An 18,104-nucleotide genomic window follows, 5' to 3' on the forward strand; every position below is an offset into this window, starting at 1 on the left:
GAAGGATACTTTGACCAGATGTGAACAGGACGGTAAAACTCTTTCTGCCGTTGGAGTCCAGTTTTCCACTCCTTCTAGACCATATCCCAAGGGTCAGAAGGGGGAAGATGTGGTTCGTAAAGCCCAAGGAGCTACACCGGACACACGTGGTCAGTTTACCCCAGAGGCAGAGGGGTAACAATAATAGACGCCCTAGAGGCAGGGGGGTCCTCAGAACCAGGGCAACAGGGAGTCTCTTCCTGAGAAGCCCTTTCAGCATCCCTGAGGTGTTGCCCGACTGTCCACCCTTGGAGGCAGTCGGGGGAAGAATTTCGCTGTACCCAGTAGCCTGGCAATCCCTATCACAAGAGAAGTGGGTACAGTCGATCATATCCGAGGGTTACAAAATCCCTTCGAAGGTTTCCGACCTCTACAATCCCTTCCAGACATCTCACCCGGTCAAAGGGATTTGGCAAGACAGGAAGTTTCAAAACTCCTGGAAAAAGAGCCTTCCACACAGTGCCGGCCCACCAAGTTGGATCCGGCTTCTACTAAAGATTCTTTTTCGTTCCCAAAAGGTCGGGAGATTGGAGACCGATACTAGACCTAAGCAGACTAAACAAGTCTGTTAGAAAGGCAAGATTCCGGATGGTCACGCTGCAATCCATTCTGCCCTTTCTGGGCAAGGACAACTGGATGTGCTCTATAGACCTTCAAGATGCGTACTATCACATAAAGATTCACAGACGCTCCAGAAGGTTTCTCCGCTTTCGGCTGGGAGCCAGTCATTACCAATTCAGAGCACTGCCCTTTGGCCTCACTTCAGCCCCCAGAGTGTTCACCAAATGCATGGCAGTGGTCACAGCTCACCTGAGACGTCGAGGATTCCAGGTGTTTCCTTATTTGGATGACTGGCTCCTCTCCGCCACCTCCAAGCATCAGCTTCTTCGGTCCAGAGACTACACCCTACAGCTTTGCAAGAGTCTAGGAATTTCGGTAAATTTCGAAAAATCCTCTCTGCTGCCTTGCCAATCTATCACCTTCGCAGGATTGGCCTCGGGGACTTCTTTATGCTTTTCCTCCCTTTCCATTGATTCCACAAGTCATTCAGAAAGCCACCGTTTTGAAAGCCAAATTGATCCTCATTGCTCCATATTGGCCTCGACAAATTTGGTTTCCATCTCTACATCATCACCTTCTGGTGCAGCCCTGGCATCTGGACCCAGTTCCGGATCTTTTGATCCACCAGTCGGGTCAGCAGCACCGGGCCATTCATTCTCTCAACCTCACTGCTTGGTTGCTCCACTTCCTTCCCTAGCCAGGCTACCAATGATTTCTGACTCAGAGACATTTTAGTGTCTTCTTTAAAGTCGTCCACTAGAACTGTTTATGGTAGCAAGTGGCGACGTTTTTCTGTTTGGGCAAACGCCAGAAATATTGATCCTTTTACCGCTCCTGTACATTCTGTTTTGGATTTCCTGGCGGAGGTTTTTCATTCGGGATCTTCGTCATCTACAGTCAAAGTACAACTGGCTGCTATTTCCAAGTATCATGTTGGCTTGCATGACAATAACATCATGTCTCATAGGTTATGCAAAGCCTTTTTAAGAGGAGTTTTTCTCCTAAAACCGCCTGTGAAACATCCTCCTTCGCAATGGGATCTAAACTTAATGTTGGCATCCCTAATTCTACCTCCTTTCGAACCGTCTGCTACGTGTTCTTTAAAGTTGTTGACGTGGAAAACTATATTTTTGCTGGCTGTTACTTCTGCAAGAAGAGTTTCTGAGATTCAGGCCCTCTGTATTCGTTCACCTTATCTGGTGTTTCATAAGGATAGGGTTTCGCTCAGAACTAACCCTTCCTTTCTTCCCAAGGTTGTATCTCAAACCAATATTAACCAATCTATTGATCTACCAGTTTTCTTTCCTAACTATTCTGACAGAGCTGAACAGAAGCTGCATTTTTTGGATGTTCATCGTCAGCTCAGGTACTACTTACATAGGACTAAACAAATTAGAAAATCAGACCAATTGTTTGTCTCTTATGCAGAAAACAGGTTAGGTCTTCCAGTATCTAAAGTGACCTTATCTAGATGGTTGACTTCCACCATTTCCTATGTGTACTCTCCAAGGGGCAAACATCTATCTTCTAAGCCAAAAGCACATTCGACCAGGAGTCTATCCACTTCTGTAGCCTTTCAGGATAGACTTCCCATTGACACTATTTGTGCAGCAGCTACTTGGGCCACGCCTCATACCTTTGTGTCTCATTACATGTTGGATTTGGCCTCCAGAGATAGGGCCAGTTTTGGTTCCACTGTTCTCAAGAGTCTGTTCCATTGAGCCACCCGGGATACAGGTGCTAGGGGCGCGGTCCCATCCAGCAAGAATGAAGGCGAGATTGACAACTTAACATTTAGAAGTTATGTACCTACCATAACGTTCCATGTTAGTTGTCTTCTCTCGCCTTCTTTCTTCGTCCCTCCTTCCCCCTGGCCTGGACAGATCTTGGAGAGTTCCTATTAGATTGCTTCCTCTGGAGCGTTGTTATGAGGACTTCTTTTAGGAACCATGGTTCCTAATTATATTAGGATAAGTCTTTAGCAGGGTCAGTTAGCTGCCAAACGAGATCTGAGGTAGTTCCGCCTTGCATCATGGGATATAGGGTTGCCTCGAGCTGGTAAAAGGAGTTCTCGAGCTAAAGCAAGTGCAGTCGAGCCGAGGATCGGCTCCGAACCCATCCAGCAAGAAAGAAGGCGAGAGAAGACAACTAACATGGAACGTTATGGTAGGTACATAACTTCTAATTTATGCTTGTTTAGGTGGAGTAGGGCTGGTATCATTTCTGCCTTAGCAAATTTGGGGAAGGGTTTGGTATAGGGATGCAGAGTATTAGAGTGCTACCCCGCCTCCTTTTTTGTGTGTTCTATCGTTTCTTAGAATGCGGTAGTTGAGTGCTATTAGTTCGGAGTCTTTTGTATGGGGCTTGAGCCAGGTTTCTGGGATGGAGCGAATGTCTGGTTGAGTATGTAGAAGCCAGGCATGAAGGTTTGGAATTTTGTTACAGAGGCTTCACGTATTTAGGGCTGAGAATTGAAGAGATTTATTAGCTGCATAAGGGGGATGAGGTTGGGAGGTTAGGTCCAGAGTGGAAGGGGGGCCAGGATTGGGGTGGATGTCACCAGAGAGGAGGATAGAGATAAGGTGGTGGGAGAGGTACTTTCTTAGATAGGGGTACTTAGTGCAGTTAATGATTTTTGAGGCTATATGGCTAGTATAATTGGGAGTGGTGCTTATAGTTAGAACTCTATAAGGGAAGAGCACGGTGTTGTTGAGCGGGAAGGGACAAGGGGATACATAGGTAGAGTTCTGTGTGTCATTAATGAAGGTTAGGGTAGTGGTGTGGAATTGGGGAGAATGATTTATGTCATTTGGTTGGGTTAGATAGTTTAGATAAAATAAGGTTGTTACAAGTGATATTTGTATTAATGTGGATTAAGTTTTAAGTGACATGGTTATGATTTGAATTAAGGTGGAGAGAAGTTAAGTTGCAATTTAGTTTGGGTTTTGGGAGTATATTTGAGGTTTAGGTTTGTCAGTATATCAGAAAAGTAATGGGTGGTGTTATAGTTTAAGGGGGTGGAGTACTTTTAAGGGAATGGACTATGGGAGTTGATTGATAGGGGTGAGGTGGGTGGTATGGAGTGGATGGTGGGAGTGGTTAGTTAAGTTTAAATGTGGAGGTAGTGGGGGGGTATAAAACTAGTAAAACAAATAATCCACAAACTTGACCGGAACACTCAAGCCATTTATTGAACCATACTTATTATTATCACGGATAATAATCCGCATCATGTCCATACCTGTGCGGTCAAAAAATTCAGTTGGGTCCTGGAAAGCCTCGGAATCTTCAGAAATGCCTATAGGTAACTTGAAAATCCTCAGACCCCTCGGCACTTGATTTAACTCAGTGGATCACTCCCAAAAAACATTATCCATCTGTAACGATTTATGTTTTGTCAGCTTCTCAAACTGTTGCATCTGGGTGTTGAAGGAACCAAAACCCACATTGTTCCCATTCCCTGGTCTCACATTGAGTGAGGGTGGAACCAGCCATACGTCAAAGTCAAGGGGTATAGTTTTTCTCGGTTCATCTGCCCACGGTCTGTCGGGAAATGTAATATTCAGTCTGATACGAACATTTTGTGAGGGAACACCGCTGTTACCTGGTGGTGTATGTAAAGTTAGCAATTCAGCTTGCATAGATGTAAGTGACACAATGGTGTTATCAACATCCTCCCTTCTCACATTAATTAGCTTGCTTAAATGAAATAATTTGTTGAGAGATGTCCACATATTGAGCTAACAACCGGTCCATTCAGCAGTGGAAAACCACATAGAGGCAGACAAAAAAACGCAGAATATAAGCTGGAGGCTCCAAGGACAAGTCGGGATAAAACCATACCAACCATCACCATCTTCTTTTCATACCTTCCCCCAGGCTTCCTCTTGAGCTCTTGTACACTCCATTAGGTGAAGAATACCGGAACAGTGATATGGGAGGACATAGTACAGTTGTGTGAAATCTTACCATAACAGTAGATGTCCTTCTTTTCACTGTTGCTTTATTTGATTCTTCCCTCCTTCCCCCTCTCTCCTGACTTTTGCCCTATATTCTAGTTGCCCTGCTGACCAGGGGGCAGGAGAGCAACTCTCTTCTTCCTTTTTTTCCTTCTGGATGCAAATGTTCCTGTTTTATCTCTGAGGGTATTTTGTTCCTCCTAGGTTTTTTACAGTTCTGAGTATCTGCATCAGTGCCTCACCTTTATGCCCTACACCATGCATGGGGAGCATACATGTGATGTACCTTGCATATAAGAGCTGAAGGCTTTGGTATACTAGCCAGATATTGGGCTGTCCTTGGCAGGAGATACCTTAGGTGAAGAATACTGCAAAAGTGAAGAGAAGGATGTCTACTGTAATGGCAAGATTTTACACAACAGTACTTTCTGCAGGGCATTTTAGCTTTCCTTGCATGAGCCTATCATCAGGGTAACCACTGCCTTATTACTATTTTCATCTTGTAATGAATGATGCTGCAACAATGATTCCTTGATTAACATTGTACAGTACTGTGTTAAACACTATAAACAGTGTGCATTTGAATACAGGGATCACTGCTGTGTTATAGATTCCCACCCACCATTCCCCTGCTTCAGTGACTTCCTGTTTTGCATGTTACCTTAAAAAATATCAGTACTGTCTGGGTAATTGGGGCCTAACCAGCTATCTGTGTTGAAGTCTACATTTAATCCACAGTTACTGGAGAGAATTTTCTCCATTTTACATAAGAAGAACTGAAGTTGGTGCAGGCTGCACTTATCTTTTTGACCTAGTATCCTCCTGATGGTCTCCACTGTGGGGAAGAGACAGACCCATTTTGAGGACTTCCAAAACTGTGGAAGTCAGACGAGATGGGCATACATCTTCCTTTGGCTGAATTCCCATCTGTACTCATTCCCTCCAGTACAGCTCGTTTGAGTGTGTACAGCTCGTTTGAGTGTGTACCTTTAACTCCTAGTGGGTGTGGCTTGAGCCTTGCACTTCTAACAAATACTCATTGGCAGAGGTCAAATATCAATACAGTTGTGTTTTCCATCTTGTACCCTTCAAGATAAAATATTCTGATACCTTGTATCTAGCATAGTTTTGGAATTATTAATGCAAATATGAACGAGCAATGTTTGACACCTCTAGGCGCAGTAGGAGGTAACTGCAGAAATGTCTGGAGGTGCACTTGGCTGTAATGAAATAAAAATGCAGTTGTGATTTCTATATTTAAACGTTTGTTGCTATGGTGTCTTATCACAATGCATTTGATATTTTTATGTGCTTCTTCTTGCTTGATTTTCATTTTTAGGTAACTACATCTACTTATTGTTTCCTGGTTTAGGATCTCTGGTTATTATTGACAGTTTTCTATCTGATCCCATTGTACTTCCTTTAAAGATGAACTATTGATTATTTCACAGCTGGCTGTGTTGGGATTTCATCCCAGGTTTTACATTAATGATGCATCTTCTATTTTTAGGTATCCTGGCAGCCGGTACTAGCAAAGGAAGAATTGCCATGTGGCAGAATGTACCAATGGCCATCCGGAATACTCAGAAAGTTGAAGGAAAGGAAAGATGGAAATTGCAGGCTCCAACTGAACTGGAGGGGAATATTTCTCAAATCAAGGTAAAAATACAAACTGCCACCAAAGCTATTTTGTTTCCTTTTAGTGTGTATAGAGCAGACTTCAGCTTCTTTGAAAGAACTGTGTATTACAGAAAGATATGTTTGGCATAATGGCTGAGGTGTTTGACTCAAATACACAAATCCTATAGTCTGATTCTGACCTTCAGACACCGTGTGTATGGAGTTTCATTTTCTCTGTTTTTGTGTGGGGTTTGTCCCAATTCCCAAAAGAACATGCTGGGTGTTTCATCCTCCAAAATGGAAGATATTGAGTTCAAACCCAATCTCCCCATTTAAGCATCATGGGACTTATAAACAATGACATTGGTAATCTCCAAAGTCTGGACCCCACCCAGTTTGGGTTTGTAAAGGCAGATCATGTCTCCTAAACATGGCAGACTTCTTTGAAGTGGTCACCAAAGCCGTAGATGAGGGTAAGGTGGTTCACACAGCCTGTCTAGAGCTCGCCAAGGCTTTTGACACCATCCCCCACTCTGGAATTATAGATAAACTCACTAAACTAGGTATAAATCCCTATGTCACAAGATAGGTTGCCAACTGGCTCACTGACAGAACCCACTCTGTAAAAGTAGCGGACTCCAAATCCAACTTCAGACCAGTGACAAGTGGAGTACCACTGGGTTTAGTCCTGGGTCCTCTCCTGTTTGGTATCCACTTCTCTGAAGTACAGGCTAACACAGAAGGTCTTTGGCTAATGAAGTTCGCAGATGACTGCAAACTAGGAGCCATAATCAAAACTGCTAACGATGTGGACATCCTATAAAAGGGCCTCACTGAGACAGATGCCTGGTGTCAAAGCCACGGCCTCAAGCTCAATGCCAAAAAGTGCATTGTCATCCCTTTTGGTAAAAACTCTGTACCCATGAACTACCATATAGGCGGTAGTCTACTTAACTCTGAAAGTGTGATAAGAGACCTTGGGACACAGGTGGACAGTAGTCTCTCCTTTGATAATCACATCACCACAGTAGTCAGGAAATCCTTCTACATGGCACACCTCATCACAAAAGGTTTCTCATCCAGGAAAAAATAGGTCATTGATGTTCTTCATGTTTCACTGTTGCAGTCCTCGCATATGGGTTATCCGGCTCCCGGTAGCCCTCAGTTGGCCCGAGTACCAGAGTCCTTGGTATATGATGTCATCTGCCGCCGGTTGTAAAACTGATGTCAGTACATCCGGTATAAAGGGAGGCATCCTCAGTCTTTCTTGCCGCGGAGCCCGAAGCAGATGAAATTCGCACTAGTGCCGGTCGGCCGTTTACCTTCGTTTTGCTTTCCGGCTATCAAGTTGAAGACGCCTTCAGATAAGTACCCCATTGGGGATCCTTGCTTTAATGAATGTCAGATAAAGTTAATAACTGTCTTGCCTGTGGAAAATAGATTCCGCACCGTGATTTCCATTCCTATTGTATAACTTATTTGGGCCTTGAGCACGACGTCCCTAACTGCGATCTCTGTGCTTCCTTTAACCCGCGTACCAAATGCCGTAGAGCTAAGATTTTGTATAAGCATTTCGGAGTCTGGACTAAGTTCATCAGTATGGCGTCTTCTGGTCTCCCAACTTCGGATATTCCTAGGAAATGCAAAGACAAGGACCGCGACAGGCCTAGGGTTAAATCTACTGATGACGCACCAGTGAAATTGGTCGTCAGCACAGAGGTAGTCAGTGAGGTGCTTTCGCAGCCCCTGCAGTCCACAGATTTTCAGCTGTAAGCCTCTGCCGAGACCTTTACAGAGTCCTCCATGCTGCAGGCTGCTATTTCGTCTTCATACCCTCCAACTGTTGCTGCCTCAGATGGGTCCGGAGCCGCTTTGCAGGCACCAATCTTCTGACACCTCTTTTTTTCAACATGAGACCAGAAGCAGACCAACTACCTTAATTCAGACTTCTGCAGTTGCTAGGCCTCCTGAGTCCCTCCGGATTGCTAGTAAACCTTCCAGCTGCAAACCTACTCAAAGACAGGTGTTGGCCTCCCCTCCTGTGCCTCAGTCCCAGTTGTTTAAGATGGCTGGTGATCTTCTTTCCCTGATTAGGGGCTCTCATCCTCCCCCTTCAAAGAGGGCTAGGGAATTATCTCCTGATGTTTTGTCTGTCTCAGATTTTGAGATTTACAGTATGTCTGCTGGTAAAGAAGGAAATTCTCAACTTTTTTTCTGGCTTTGAGGATTCTGATGCTGAGGATTCTATCCCTCCTGCCTCCCCTCCAGAAGATTTTTTCCTTTGGGGATACTTTGAATACTCTTCTGGAGCATTTTATATGGGATGTCAGGATTTTCCACAGTCTAAGAAAAGAATCAGGGAATTTTTAGGTTTGCCACAGAATAAGCCTTTGGCTATACCTTCAGTTTTAGAAGTTGTGGATGATGTTTTCATGGAAAATTTTTTAACTCCTAATTTTGTCCCTCCTGCCCCCAGAAAACCAGATAGGTACTACAGGGATCCTGAATCTCATCACTTCCTTTTTAAATACCCTACTGCTGATCCAGAAATTATTTCTGAAGGCCCCAAGGGCGTTAAGGCTACTATTGCTAAAAACCCTGTGCCGTCTGATAAGAAATCTAGGGCCTTGGACAGGTGGGGTAAAAAAGTCTATACCTCTGCAACTCTTGCCATTAGATCCGTGAATTGTCTTTTTCATATGGTAAAGTATCAGCAGCATACTTTGGAGGCTATTAAGGCTAAACTTGGAGTTGTTCCTTCCATGACGGAGAACAAAGATTTACAAGATTTATTGAATTCTGCCACTTTAGTTAATAAGCATTCACTTCATTGTGGTTTTGACACTTTGGAGGCTTCCTGCAGAGCAGCAGCCACTGGTTCCGTAATTAGAAGGCATGCTTGGCTCAGGGAACAGCCTCTTTCTGAACCAGTTAAATCTAAATTGCTGGATGTTCCTTTGCACAAGGTCAATCTTTTTGGTAATAAGGCTGAGGAGGTACTAAAGAAGTTGGAGGATAAGGCAAAATCTATGCAAGCTGTAAAAGATTTCCTTCAGGTTCAGCCTCCTCGGTTTAGTAGGCATTATCATTCCAAGAATTGGTCTTTCCCTGATCCTGGCAAGCAGGGCATTCTAGGCCTAGGGGTTTCAGATCTTCTAGAGGGCAGGCTTTCTGCCCCTCAAAGGGCTAAACAATGGCATTCTTCTACTAAATCGGGGAGTTGTAAGCCAGCTTCCCAAAGCAAACATTCTCAATGACTCCGGCCTTCTTGTGCCTACCTCTGTGGACCCAGGGTTTCCTTTGGGCGGAAGGTTAGCCAGGTTCGCAGAGGTATGGTCTACCATCACAGACGAAAATGGGTTCTCAGTATAGTAAACCAGGGTTACAGGTTTTACTTTCACACCTTCCCTGTTTTACAAGGATACCCAAACATACCCAGAACTCTCAGGGCAAAGGCAGAAACTCACATTCCCTCTCTACTGACCATGGGGGCTATAGAGCCAGTTCCTGCAAATCAGGCAGGCCTAGGTTTTTATTCAAGGCTTTTTCTGATACCCAAGAAAGGGGGCACCTGGCCCCCTATTCTGGATCTGTCCACTCTAAACACTTTTCTAGTGATTCCCAAATTCAAGATGCTCACCCTTCAACAATTACTACCAATGCTGGGCAAGGATTCATGGCTGGTAACTTTGGATCTCAAGGAGGCCTATCTGCACATCCCAGTAAGGGAAAGTTGCAGGCAGTACCTTCGCTTCAGGGCTGGGGAGCAACACTTTCAATTTTCTGCATTGCCCTTTGGCTTATCTACTGCTCCCAGAGTTTTTACGAAGTGCCTGGCTCCAGCCATTGCTTTTTGCAGGCAGAGAAAAATTCAAATTTATCCTTACATGGACGACTATCTCATTCAAGCAAACTCCCCAGAACAACTAGAAAAGGATTTGGATTTCGTGAAGAGCATTCTCACCTCTTTGGGTTACACTCTCAACGAAAAGAAGACAAAGTTGGTTCCTTCAAGGGAGAGTGTTTTCCTGGGAGCGAGTCTGAATACAGCCACCCAGATGGTATTCCTCCCTCAACAGAAGCAAGAAGATCTTTCTGCTTACTTCACGAACTTGGTAAGCTTGACTCAGCTCTCTGCAAGGCAATTCCTGCAAGCACTGGGGTTCATGGCTTCATGTATTTTGATGATACCATATGCAAGGCTGCATATGAGAAAATGTCAGTGGTACCTCAAGAATCTTTGGTGTCAACACACACCGGACTTAGACTTGATTCTTCCCCTGATTCCCTGTCTACAGATGGAGTTCCTCTGGTGGGCGACAGCCTGTTCCCAGAACAAGGGTCTGCCTTTCCGCCCACCGCCTGTCAGCCAGATTCTCACCACTGACTCCTCAGATGTTGCATACGGGGCTCATCTGGAGGGCAGGGGCATACAGGGGACTTGGAGCACCCAGCAGATTCATCTGCACATAAACTTAAAAGAATTGATGGCAGTGCAGCAGACCTTCCTAGCTTTCAAGGACCTACTCTACCCAGGGACTCTGCTGATCAGGACAGGCAATACCACAGTCATGTGGTATATCAACAAGCAAGGGGGGACTCACTCTTACCCCTTGTGCAGACAAAATATGAGACTATGGTCCATAGCAGCATCCATGGGCTTACATCTAATAGCCCAGTATCTTCCAGGGAGGCTAAACTCCTTGGCGGATCATTTGAGCAGATATGCTCTAGATCTTCATGGGTGGCAACTGAACAGAGACATTTTCCATTGCATCACTCATCATTGGGGCACCCCACAAGTGGATCTTTTCTCCTCTCACAGCAATCATTTCCTTCCAACCTTCTGCACCAGGGAGTTTGACAACAAAGCTTGGAGGATGGATGCGTTGTCCTTCCCATGGACATATCTCTCAGTTTATGCATTCCCTCCTCTGCCTCTTCTTCCCAGAGTGCTGCTAAAAATAAGGGACGAAAACCCAAAGGCTATCCTGATAGCTCCAGATTGGCCCAGGCAGCATTGACATCCCCTTCACAGCTTTTCCCAAGCTCAGCCTTGGCATCTTCCCCTGGTACCAGATCTGTTGGTTCAGGAAGGGGGAAAGTTCCTTCATCTTCATTTTCAAACTCTGCATTTAACTGCCTGGCTAATGCTTCGAATCTTTCCCAGCAGGTGGGTGAAGTTCTTCATGAGGCCAGGAGGCCTAGCACAAGAAAATCCTATGCAGATAAATGGAAGAGATTTTACTCTTGGATGCTAGCTAAAGGAGAAAACTCTTCTCATCCTTCTCTTTCACTCATTTTTGACTACCTAGCAGGATTGCTTAATGGTGGACTTTCTTTTTCTTCAATCAAAATTCACGCTTCAGCAATTTCGGCTCATTGTTCTTTTGAGCAACCCATTTTTCTCACCCCTTGATGAAGCAGTTCCTGAGGGGAGCTAATAATCTTAGACCTCCCAGAAGAGCTTCTATTCCTGCTTGGGATCTTAATTTTGTCCTGGAAAAACTTACTCTGCCTCCCTTTGAACCAGCTGCCTCTGCAGACTTGAAGTTTCTATCCTGGAAGACTGCTTTCCTCTTGGCTATTACTTCAGCTAGAAGGGTATCTGAGCTGCAAGCCTTAACGGCAGTGGAACCTTTCATTATTTTTCACTCAGATCGGGTTTCTCTGAGAACCAATCCCTCCTTTATGCCTAAGGTGGTTTCCAGTTTAACCCTTAACCAGTCTATTCACCTACCTACATTTTTCAACATTCCCGAAAATAAAGGGGAAAGGATTCTGCATTCTCTTGATGTGCATAGATAGCTGAGATTTTACTTAGGACTAAAACCTTTTGAAAATCTGAACAGTTATTGGTTAGTTTTGCTCTTGGGGCTCAGGGTAAAGCTATTTCAAAACAAACCATCTCCAAATGGATTGCTCATTGTATTCACTTTTGTTACCTGCAGCATGGAAAGGTACCCCCTCAGGGTATTAGGACACATTCTACTAGAGCAGCCTCTACCTCTGCAGCCTTTCTGAGAGGTGTGCCTACTAAGGACATTCTAGAAGCAGCTACTTGGCCTTCTGTCCATACTTTCACAAAGCATTACAATCTACCTTTGTTTTCTAAATCCAGGGCTGGTTTTGCCTCTGCAGTTTTGCAGGGCCTCCTTAGCAACCCTTAATCTGTGATCCTTCCTCCCCCCCTTTGTCTTCTTACTGGGCTTTGGGAATCAACCCATATGTGAGGACTGCAACAGTGAAACAAGAAGAACATAGTACAGTTGTGTACACTTAGCATAAATGTAGATGTTCGAGTGTATTCACTGTTGCAGTCCTGGTTTCCCACCCTCCATTCCTCCTTTTTTCCTAAGGCACAGACTATAGACTTTTATTTTTTGTATGACATGCCCAGGTTGCTACCATTCCTGGGTTAGCCTTCTTTTGGGGGCTCCTGACAGTTAAGGCAAGAAAAACTGAGGAAATGGCGTCTGCTGCCTCCCTTTATACCTGACGTACTGACATCAGTTTTACAACTGGCGGCAGCCGACGTCATATACCAAGGACTCTGTATTCGGGCCAACTGAGGGCTACCGGGAGCTGGATTACCTATATGTGAGGACTGCAACAGTGAATACATTCGAACATCTACATTTATGGTAAGTGTACACAACTGTACTTTTCCTTCTACTCGTCACTCATTAGACCCATTATAGAGTACAACGCCCCTTTTGGTATGTCTCACAGGACATCTACAACAACTGGAAAGGCCGCAGAAATACCTCACAAAGAGGATTACTGGCCTTAAACAGATGCCCTATGCAGACAGTCTCAAAAAACTCCAGCTTTACTCCATTGCATATCACCTACTCAGAGGTGATCTCTGCCTAACATACAAAGCTTTGTCAAACCCAGAGCTGTTGGACATGCTCCACTTAAAGAAATCCCAATCCCTCCGAGCTACATGCTCTAGGGACCTAAACCTTGTCACCACAATAAACAGAACATGCTGGAGGGATAGATTCCTGTCCCAGAGACTTCCCATACTCTAGAACAAACTGCCTATCTATATCAAACAAAGCTCCTCATTAGCACTCTTTAAGAAAAATCTTGATGATTGGATGGGAGATTGGAAGTTCACCCCGGGGATCAGTTCTGTGGCTGTGCTCGACAGGAGCACAGGAAAATAATTTTCTTGGGTGGTGAAAGTCAGGGTACCTTTTGGCTAGGCTTATATAGGCCCTAGGGCCAATAGCCTAGTACCCTACCTATGAACCTATGGTATCTCATGTCTTCAGGTCTTCCAAGAACTGACATCTGTTAGGAAACATCTTGATAAGGATTTGTTTGCATTTCAAAAAGAAAGGCTCAGCTTCTGAAGTTTGGGACCATTGTCCACATGTATATGGAACAACTCACTGTAGTATGCCGGATTCCAACAAGATGTATCCATAACAGAAAGAAGCAGAAACACTCCAAAAGTTTAATTCAAAGCAAATAAACAAGCAAAGATTTTGGGTTATCCCCTTCCTCAGTGTATCACTGGAAACAATGGTATGGATAACAATTGCTGGAAAACAAAAGTACCAAGCAGCTGTAAATCAGGCAACAAGGTGCTCATACAGTATTTTATTGTAATTTATGGAAGCTGCTGCCCAGGGTCTAAGGTACCACTAGTCCTCCCTCCCGATCTGGATTAACACACAAAAGCTCTACTAAACATTCTGGATTGCACTGACCAAACATATTACAGAAAATAAGTGCATTACACTGAATACTCTTACCTAACTGTATTATAGCTGATTGAGTTTGTTGTAACCCCGCTCCTCTAAAGACGATAACAGTCCTCTAAACCCGCCCCTAACCTGAATAGCGAGGTTTCAAGTACACCTACTAAAAACCCGCCATTTTCAATCATCCTGAGTACCTTGACCCTGTCGGCAGCGTCCTTTTCAAATTGGTATGTCTAAAGGTCTAAATCTACTATTGTATAATGCTACTACTATATGTACAGTGATTTTTGTTTCAGTGTTAGAAAGTACTGTTTAAACTATGTTGGAAAGTACTGTTTAAACTAGAAAGGAATTTGACCGATCAATTACAAGCGGCTAGATACACTGTGCATCCTTTAAAAGTTGGCGTCTTATCGCATTAGTGTAATTGAAACTCTATCACTGAGTGCAACACATTCGTACTGTTTAATTGCTTTTAGCATATTTACTTCTCCACTAAATGCACTGGTTTTTGCAATCTAAAGGGAAGATATTGTTTGTAATTGATGGTTGTATTGACGCAGCTCGTCCTAAATGTGAAGGACGCTGTTTGAAGTAGTCGCTGATTTCCTTTGACTGCCTATGATCTGTTTGACCTAATGTGCTGCTCTAAAAGAAATTGTATACATAGATCCATTATTTTCCTCTGTGAAAGTTCATACTACACCAACTAATTAAGGAGTTTAGTTTTGTACTTGTTTTAAATACGCCTAGGCTGTACTGCTCTAAAGTGCAGGTACTACACGCCTGAAATAGCACGTTAAATTGAAACTCACAGCATGCTGAAACTCTAAGCGACCGCAGCTAAAGTGGCTCGCCATTAATGGCATATCAGTACCTTAAACATATCATGAGTGTTATATTTCTCTCCTAAACTTCCTTTCTGATTTTACTTGGTTTCTCCTAGGTAGCTCCCTTGGACTCAGCCCCTCTAAGGTCCTGAGTCAAACAAACAGACTACCATACCCTGCTGGAAAACAAAAGTACCAAGCAGCTGTAAACAGGCAACAAGGTGCTCATACAGTATTTTATTGTAATTTATGGAAGCTGCTGCCCAGGGTCTAAGGTACCAGTAGTCCTCCCTCCCGAACTGGATTAACACACAAAAGCTCTACTAAACATTCTGGATTGCACTGACCAAACATATTACAGAAAATAAGTGCATTACACTGAATACTCTTACCCAACTGTATTATAGCTGATTGAGTTTGTTTTAACCCCGCTCCGTTTGCCCTCGCTACCCTCAGGCTCACTCCGCTCCCCTCCCTGCCCCCAAATCTCACCCGCCCCCACTATGTCTACATTTATCGTCACTAAGCCACGCCCACCCCTCTTAGCTCTCATCTCCTTCTTGGAAACCTACCTATCATACCCTTACTCCACTACTGCGATCGCACTCTATACCTCCCAACTCCCTCCCACTTTTCTAACATACAAAAACCCTCTTTCTACGTCATTGAAATAACAGTACCTCTGTACCCAGAGCCTCCTATTTCTTTAAAAATGTGGTACCCCATTCTGTTATCTATCCTATTAACCCCTTACCTCCTAACCTTATACGAAACCCAACCTCTCTTAGGATTCCATACCTCAGGTGCTCAAACTAGCTCCACAGAAACTAGACACACCAACCATTTTCACACTTGTAGCATTAGACCTTCCTTAACATCATGTTCATATTACCCATTCAATATCACATACAAAATTAGCCCTATACACAAACACTACTATAAAATAATGGAAAAATTCCTGAAACTCATCTCTAAGCTAAGACTTAGACTATTAATTGATGGGGATATACATCCCAACCCTGGCCCTACCATTAATAGGAAAAATTCGTCCCCTACTAGCACTACCAGCCTTAACCCCGTAATCTCTCGACCACCCAACTCTCTCCTAACATGCCATCTCAACATCAGAAGTATTAACAACAAATTGCATGAACTTCATGCACTCCTTGCCGTAATCTCCCCTGATATTATGTGTCTCACTGAGACTTGGTTAAAACCTACCACCTCTGATAATGAAATACTTCTTCCTGGGTATAACATTCATAGGCAAGACCGTTCATCCAGAAAAGGGGGGATGGGGTAGCTGTACTTTACAAATCTGAATTGACTGTAACAACAGAAGTCATACAACCTCCTCAGATAAATAATTCAGAAATCCTAGCCACAAAACTCCAGCTCAACCACAGTAAGAGCCTTTATATAATCTGTATGCACATCCCTCCAGGAAACAACATAGCCACTCTAGAAGACACTCTTCACTGGATATCCTGTCACTACCCTCAAGAAACCATACTTCTCGGTGACTTCAATATCAATTGGAGCACCTGTTCCGCAGCATCTCCTACCACCCATATTAACTTGCATACATTCAAGCAAGTTATCAATACCCCAACTAGAACAGGTAAACATAACCAAAACGAAAGTATACTTGACTGGGTACTCATTAATAGTCTCCCCAACATGTATACAGCTGGTACCCTCCCTGATAGCCTAAGTGACCATCACCTCACATAAATAATCAAACACAAAGCCAGGCAAATTTAAGCAACCCATACTCAGACTAGTTAGAAACAATAAAGACTTCGACTTGGCCAAATTTAATAAAGAACTAATCTCTTGTAATTGGACTATACTAAACCACCTACCCCTAGATGATGCAGTAATGTACTTTAACAGAAAATTCCTTGAGATCCTTGACTTCCACGCACCCATCCGCTCTAAGAAAACTAAGGCAAAAGATGCACCATGGCTCTCAACAGAGACCAGGCTCAAAATCAAACTCAGAAACAAAGCATGGGCCTTATGGCGAACTACCAAACTCACACAAGATCAGACTAAATATCGACAACTCAGAATTGTAACTAAAAAGCACATACTACTTGATAAAAAGCAACACTACTGTAATTTGCAAACTTCCAACCAAAATAGCCCCCAAAAGTTCTGGGCAGGGCTTAACAACCTAATACACCCTGGTAAACTACTACCCCTGTCCCAGCTTCCCTTATTAAAATAAATCCCTAGAAACAATCTCGGACAGTTTTAATCACTTCTTTACAGAGACTATCCAAGCCCTAGCCAGCAAACTGCCTCTTAACCCCCACAGCACAGATAATTTGACCCCAAAAAATCTACCTCCATTTAGCTTCCAACCAATTGCCACATCACTCATCCGCACCTTAATCAAAAAACTAAAACCCACCACACTCGCAGCTGACCAACTTCCAGCTGAATACTTACAAAAATCGGCACACGCCATTGCCTACCCAGTCTCGCTACTTATTAATCGCACCGTAAAAGAGGGTAGAATTCCAAATATCTGGAAAACATCATATGTCATCCCACTCCATAAAGGGGGCAACTACAGGCCTATAGCCATACTCTCTCCTTTGGCCAAAATAATGGTTAAGTGTATTCAAAAACAATTAATGTACCACTTAATCAATAACCATCTCTTGGCAAACACCCAACACGGCTTCAGACCCCACCACAGTACCACAACTGCCCTAACGGTCTTTACTAAAACCATAAATACTCATCGTAACAACAACCATATCTCCTCAGCTCTATTCTTGGACCTGTCCAAAGCCTTTGATATGGTTGATCACAAACTACTAATCCACACCCTACAGTCATTCGGTCTTGACCCCGTATCACTACAATGGTTCAGTTCCTACCTAACTGGCAGACAACAGGCGGTACTTTGGCAGTCTAAACTCTCCACCCTATTACCTAACACTCTGGGAGTTCCACAAGGATCTATATTAGGCCCTCTGTTATTCTCCATCTTCATCAACGATTTGTACACTGTCATACCTAAAGTCAACTGCATCCAATATGCAGATGACTCTACTCTAATTTGCACTGCTACATCCCCAACAGAGTTGCAGCTAACTACCCAGACTACCTTTAACACAATAGAAAATTGGCTTTCTAACCACTGTCTGATATTAAATCCCAAAAAGACTAAAATGTTAATATTCCTCCCTACATGAAGGTCCTGCGCTGTAAACATCACTATTAAATCAAAGGATGGCACAGTTATTGCACCTGACCCATCCACTAAACTCCTAGGTGTTACCATTGATAACCACTTAAAGTTTGACTTACATGTTAACCAAATGATCAAAACCATCAACAAAAAACTAGGTTCACTATAT

At 43.7% G+C, this 18,104-nt stretch overlaps 1 protein-coding gene across 1 annotated transcript in view; it reads left to right on the forward strand.

The window, feature by feature from the left end:
* IFT140 (intraflagellar transport 140) overlaps positions 1-18,104 on the forward strand; it is a 3,212,973-nt gene that overhangs the window by 843,914 nt on the left and 2,350,955 nt on the right. The window contains exon 9 of the mRNA XM_044089294.1: positions 6,070-6,218. Coding sequence (XP_043945229.1) covers positions 6,070-6,218 — 149 coding nt within the window. The remainder of the gene's footprint in view (positions 1-6,069; positions 6,219-18,104) is intronic.

Source organism: Protopterus annectens, chromosome 12.part0 (assembly GCF_019279795.1).
Source record: "Protopterus annectens isolate FY-2018-M chromosome 12.part0, PAN1.0, whole genome shotgun sequence".
NCBI lineage: Eukaryota > Metazoa > Chordata > Ceratodontiformes > Protopteridae > Protopterus > Protopterus annectens.